Source organism: Saccostrea echinata, unplaced genomic scaffold (genome assembly GCF_033153115.1).
Source record: "Saccostrea echinata isolate AGI-Se365-2 ecotype Australia unplaced genomic scaffold, CSIRO_AGI_Sech_v1 ptg000033l, whole genome shotgun sequence".
In the NCBI taxonomy this organism is placed as follows: Eukaryota; Metazoa; Mollusca; class Bivalvia; order Ostreida; family Ostreidae; genus Saccostrea; species Saccostrea echinata.
Genome location: NW_026889782.1, coordinates 7351207 through 7357206, shown reverse-complemented (window position 1 = coordinate 7357206; position 6000 = coordinate 7351207). Strand labels below are relative to the sequence as shown.

General features: G+C 33.8%; 1 protein-coding gene across 1 annotated transcript in view; it reads left to right on the top strand.

The window, feature by feature from the left end:
* The first annotated feature begins 1388 nt into the window (after positions 1-1388).
* The window catches only part of LOC133198963 (uncharacterized), a 50284-nt gene continuing 45672 nt past the window's right edge, over positions 1389-6000 (top strand). The window contains exon 1 of the mRNA XM_061334863.1: positions 1389-1549. Coding sequence (XP_061190847.1) covers positions 1427-1549 — 123 coding nt within the window. The 5' untranslated portion in view covers positions 1389-1426. The remainder of the gene's footprint in view (positions 1550-6000) is intronic.

The window sequence follows — 6000 nt, the reverse complement described above, 5'->3', positions numbered from 1 at the left end:
AGATTTAACCTATGTATTCCTATGTAAAACTTTGATCACCCATTGTGGCCCCACCCGACCCCTAGGGGTCATGTTTGAACAAACTTGAATGTTCACTATCTAAGAATGCTTCCATATGAATATGAATATGCATATCATGGCTTAGCTGTTCTTAAGAAATAGTTTTTTTTAAAAAGATTTTTACTACGTGTTCCTATGTAAAACTTTGATCACCCATTGTGGCCCCGTCCTATCCCCGGGGGTCATGATTTGAACAAATTTGAATCTACACTATCTGAGGATGCTTCCTTGTAAATATGACCAATCAGGGCTTTGCTGTTCTTGAGAAGAAGATTTTTAAAGATTTTTCCTATATATTCCTATGTAAAACTTTGATCGCCCATTGTGGCCCCACCCGACCCCCAGGGGTCATGATTTGAACAAACTTGAATCTACACTACCTGAGGATGCTTCCACATAAATATGACCAATCATGGCTTTGCTGTTCTTGAGAAGAAGATTTTTAAAGATTTTTCCTATATATTCATATGTAAAACTTTGATCGCCCATTGTGGCCCCACCCGACCCCCAGGGGTCATGAGTTGAACAAATTTAAATGTACACTATCTGAGGATGCTTTCATGTAAATATGACCAATCATGGCTTTGCTGTTCTTGAGAAGAAGATTTTTAAAGAGTTTTCTTTAATATTCCTATGTAAAACTTTGATTGCCCCCAGGGGTCATGACTTGAACAAACTTTAATCTACACTACCTGAGGATGCTTCCACATAAGTTTCATATTTTCAAGCACAGTGGTTCTTGAGAGGAAGATTTTTTAATGATGCCATTAATTTTTCACAAATTCTTAATTATCTCCCTTTGGAAGAAGGCGTGGCCCTTCATTTGAACAAACTTGAATCCCCTTTACCCAAGGATACTTTGTGGCAAGTTTGGTTGAAATTGGCCCAGTGGTTCTGGAGAAGAAGATGAAATTGTGAAAAATTTACAACGACAACGCCGACGACGACGGACAACGGACAAATTTTGATCAGAAAAGCTCACGTGAGCCTTCGGCTCAGGTGAGCTAAAAATGGGAAAATTATTTATGCATAATATACAATAACGGTGCAAAAAAAGCAGGGTAGCACCGACAGACATATTTCATCCCCTTTCTTCGTTTTGAAATTTGATTGCGATATGTGTGTGTTGATAATTGGAAAACAAACAAAAAAAATCTTAAAACATTTGACTGCAGTACCCAACCTCTTAAAATGAACTAAGCATTGAGAAATCGGCTTGAAATTATCACTTCAAACAAACATTATTAGGCTTAATGATGATGCAATGTACTCTAAATTTGTGGATTTAAATCCGCTCCCGGACGCATGCTATTCATGAGAATCGTTCTTCTGTTCAGGTAATAAAAATTTTGAAATTCATTGCAGTATGGGGATTCGAGGTGTGATTTTTGGAGTGTGGATTTCATTTTATTTCGTTAATTATGTGCAAGGACAAGTAATTTCTGGAAATATTCTCCAAATTCTACAACGAACAACAGGATTTTCTAAGGTAAATTCGAGCATCTTTATTCTCGTTGAAAGGTTTAAATATTATTAGGTTAAGGTGTGACTTAAGAAATTGCGCACTTAAAATGTAAATTGACAGTCTATATATATATATAGTAATAACGTATCGTTAGTTTTGTAAAGGAGTAGTAAAAATACAATTGGTATTAAAACAAATTCGGGGATAAACAGTTTTAATCTGTGTCATGTATGCAGCACTCAGTAGGATAATATTAATCGCAACATTCTAGCTATTTCCTTGATAATAAAGTAAATATTTAATGATGCATGTAAACGTTTAATTTTTGCTTAAATGGACATATCAATTGTTTAAGATAATCTTTAATAAAGTAACTAAGAAAATCTATAGCTATATGTATGAAGGAAAATTGATACAAGCCTTCAATTTAAGTGAACATCTAAGCTGTAATAATAATATAAAATAATCACATGATGTCTTCACCAGGAAGTAAATTAGAGTTTCTAAACAAGAAAGACACACCTCATTTGCCATCCTTTTTACGATATTAAAGTATATCTACTTAAAAATAACATCATGCAGTTTATTGATTTGCACTTACACGAAAACTTTCAATATTCAATTACAATGCATTTTTCATAAGGTTACACAACATATCTGCTTTTCTAACGCATTGCTTCGGGCTCTGTTATTTTTTTTGTTTATGTTTTACCTGGTGTGTTGATTTGTTGCACTACACATGTCATTAAACATGAACTGACAACTCTAGCGTCTGTTTTTCTTCCGTACATTTTATTCTAAATTTTCATAATAAAAGTTTTCATTTTCTGTGATCAAATCACATTACATTGTTAATGTATAGATTTTCAGAAATCGTATTAAACTGTGTTTTTAATTTGTACACAGGTAAAATTGCGACGTATGTTTATCGCAAATCTCGCTTGAAAGTATACACTTCGACCGAAATAGAGTTGCGTTGAGTGATGACACTATTGGATTTGACATTTGAACAATTTGAATCACGGATTGCATTTTATAAAACATGCGTTTTAATTGGTTGATTAGGACCCGCCTACTCTCGTGTGGTATCCTTTGCCTACATATAGTTGGAAAGCGTCCAACGGCCTACCCAACAGCCATGTTTGATGGTCGCAAACTATTGTTGACTTTTTTTGAACTAAGAAAAAAAGAAACAAACCATAAAATCATATTTCAGTATGTGATATTCCTTTCACATACGGTACATGTATATTGTTCAATGACAAAAACTGATTTTTCCTACATGTATCTGCCGTTTTCCTCTGCAATAAATTGACATTTTCCATTTTCGGTGTTCGTTAAATTGGATAGTCTGTACGACTTTTCGGCGCACTAAAAATCTTTTTCTCAATGTTTTAGACCCTAGTGAGTAAACAAGTGAACTATTACATTGGGTAGGCAAACACAAGCAAATTGAAAACTCGGGCATTATTGTATTTAGCATACCCAGCTGATACCGGAGCACTTGTTATTGAAAAAAAAATTCTATAGTATATATTGATAGCTGGTAAAAAAACACGTGAAACATCGGAATTATTCAAAAGTTTACCGTTTTATTGCCACAACTGTCTCAATGTTTCAAATGTGTGTGTGCTACTGCATACCCATTTTAACGGCTGTCATGGCAATAAACAAGCGACCAGAACATTCGAAATCCTTGTGTTTTTTCAGTGCAATTTTTACTGTAACGGCGGATATTATTTATATATTCATTATAAAAAAAATAATTATCATATATACTTGCATGTTAAAAAATAAATAATTAAAAATATATATTCACCGAATCTAAGTACGTTTAATTTTATTGATGTACTGAAGAAGAAAACGGGGGGGGGGGGGGGGAAACGGCCGTGTTTTTCAATCGCAGAAATACATGTACATGTATGTCCCGGGGTACATGTACAAATGCATGAAGTCCTGGCACAGATTTTATTTGCAAGGCCATTTAACGGTTTACCAACACTCACAATTATTTAATAAGGTATTGCATCGTCCAACTTATTCACTAAAAGAAAATACTTAGATCTTTTGCCCGTTTTCTATCTAGGAAATATTCCACGTTTTTCGGCAATACATTTGAGAATGTGGGCGGACCTATAAAAAATGCACCAATCAGATTCTTTGTTGGATTTCGCAATGGTATGTCAGTCAGATTCAATTGTATTTCAGTCAGATTCAACAGTGTCGTCACTCAACGCATCACTATTTCGGTCGTAGTGTATACTTTCAAGCAAGATTTGCGATAACTTATGTTGAACATACATTGAACATAAGTTCTGAAACATATGTTCGCCATAAATAAACGAGCAACATATGTTTATGAACATATGTTGCTTATATGTTTTGTTTGAACATATGTTTCTGTTCATATGTTTTTCATATGTTAAACATATATTAAGTTTATTTCTTAATTACATTTTTATTTAATTATTTTGTATTTCTTTGAATTGCAAAGTTAACTAAATAGTTCTCTTGTCCTTTAATCACTTAATAATAAGAAATCAAAAAACACAATCTGAAGCAATAATCTTGTGTTTATTTTTAGCTCTACTGGTCAGAGACCAGAAGAGCTTATGCGATAGTAAGGTGTCCGTCGTCCGTCCGTCTGTCTGTCTGTCTGTCTGTCTGTCCGTCTGTCTGTAAACAATTTTTCAAAACGCTACTCCTCCTACAGTTTTGGTCCGATTTCAATATAACTTGGCACACAAGTAGACTACACTAAGATACATAATTTAGTGCATCGGTTTTTGATTTCGATGGACGGTGTTGCCATGGTTACTAAAAATAGAAATTTCTATGAAATTCCTTTAAAACGCTACTCCTCCTACAGTTTTGGTCCGATTTCAATATAACTTGGCACACAAGTAGACTACACTATGATACATAATTTAGAGCATCGGTTTTTGATTTCGATTTACGGTGTTGCCATGGTTACTAAAAATAGAAATTTCTGTGAAATTCCTTTAAACGCTACTCCTCCTACAGTTTTGGTGCGATTTCAATATAACTTGGCACACAAGTAGACTACACTAAGATACATAATTTAGTGCATCGGTTTTTGATTTCGATGGACGGTGTTGCCATGGTTACTAAAAATAGAAATTTTTGTGAAATTCCTTTAAAACGCTACTCCTCCTACAGTTTTGGTCCGATTTCAATATAACTTGGCACACAAGTAGACTACACTAAGATACATAATTCAGTGCATGGGTTTTTGATTTCGATGGACGGTGTTGCCATGGTTACTAAAAATAGAAATTTCTGTGAAATTCCTTTAAAACGCTACTCCTCCTACAGTTTTGGTGCGATTTCAATATAACTTGGCACACAAGTACACTACACTAAGATACATAATTTATTGCATCGGTTTTTGAATTCAGTGGACGTTGTTGCCATGGTTACTAAAAATAGAAATTTCTGTGAAATTCCTTTAAAACACTACTCCTGCTACAGTTTTAGTCTGCTTCTAATATAATTAGGCATACAAGAAGACTATACTAAGATACATAATTTATTGCATTGGTTTTTGAATTCGATGAACAGTGTTGCCATGGTTACTTAAAATAGAAATTTCTGTGAAATTCCTTTAAAACGTTACTCCTCCTACAATTTTGGTCTGATTTCAATCTAATTTGGCACACAGTTAGAATACACTACGATACATAATATGTATTTCTGTTTTTTTTTATTTGGGTGAATGGTGTTGTCATGGTTACCGGTACTAAAAATAGAAATTTCCGTGAAATACTTTCAAAACGCTACTACTCCTAGTTTTCATTTGATTTCAATATAACTTGTCACAAAAGTAGACTACATTAAGATACATAATTAGGGTCTTCCGTCTCCAACGGAAGACCCTTCTATTATTCTATTGTTTCTTTTTCACTATTATTATTATTATTTTTTTCTGTCCAAATTTTGTGCAGACGATTTCTCAGAGATGGTTGGATGGATTCACTTGAAATTTTCAGAGATGATGTATCATGATGTAAACCTAATACAATTTCTTTAATTTTTGGAAATTCACTTCCGGTCGGAAGTTATCGCCCTTTAATCGAATTTTTAGTGACCATTTTGTCTACACAAAAACTCAAAAATGACAAAAGCTAGAGCGCTGAAATTTTCAGTGATAATAGAGGACATGTTCTAGTTGTGCACCTCAGTTTTCAAATTTCCTGGAAGTGCCTAGTATGGAAGCTCGGTAGGGGTCGAAATTTAGGACATGAATCAGGAGTGAATTTTCGAGACATTTTTTATCATATCTTCAAAACTATAAATATTTTCTTAAAACATATTGAACAGAAATTGTGTAGAATAATAAGATCTTTTTTATGATATCAAGAAAAAAGGGCTGACTCATCACATTAGGGGCCAAGAGGGGCCAAAAGTCTTAAATCCATAAATCTTAATCGATCGATATTTTGATATACATTACT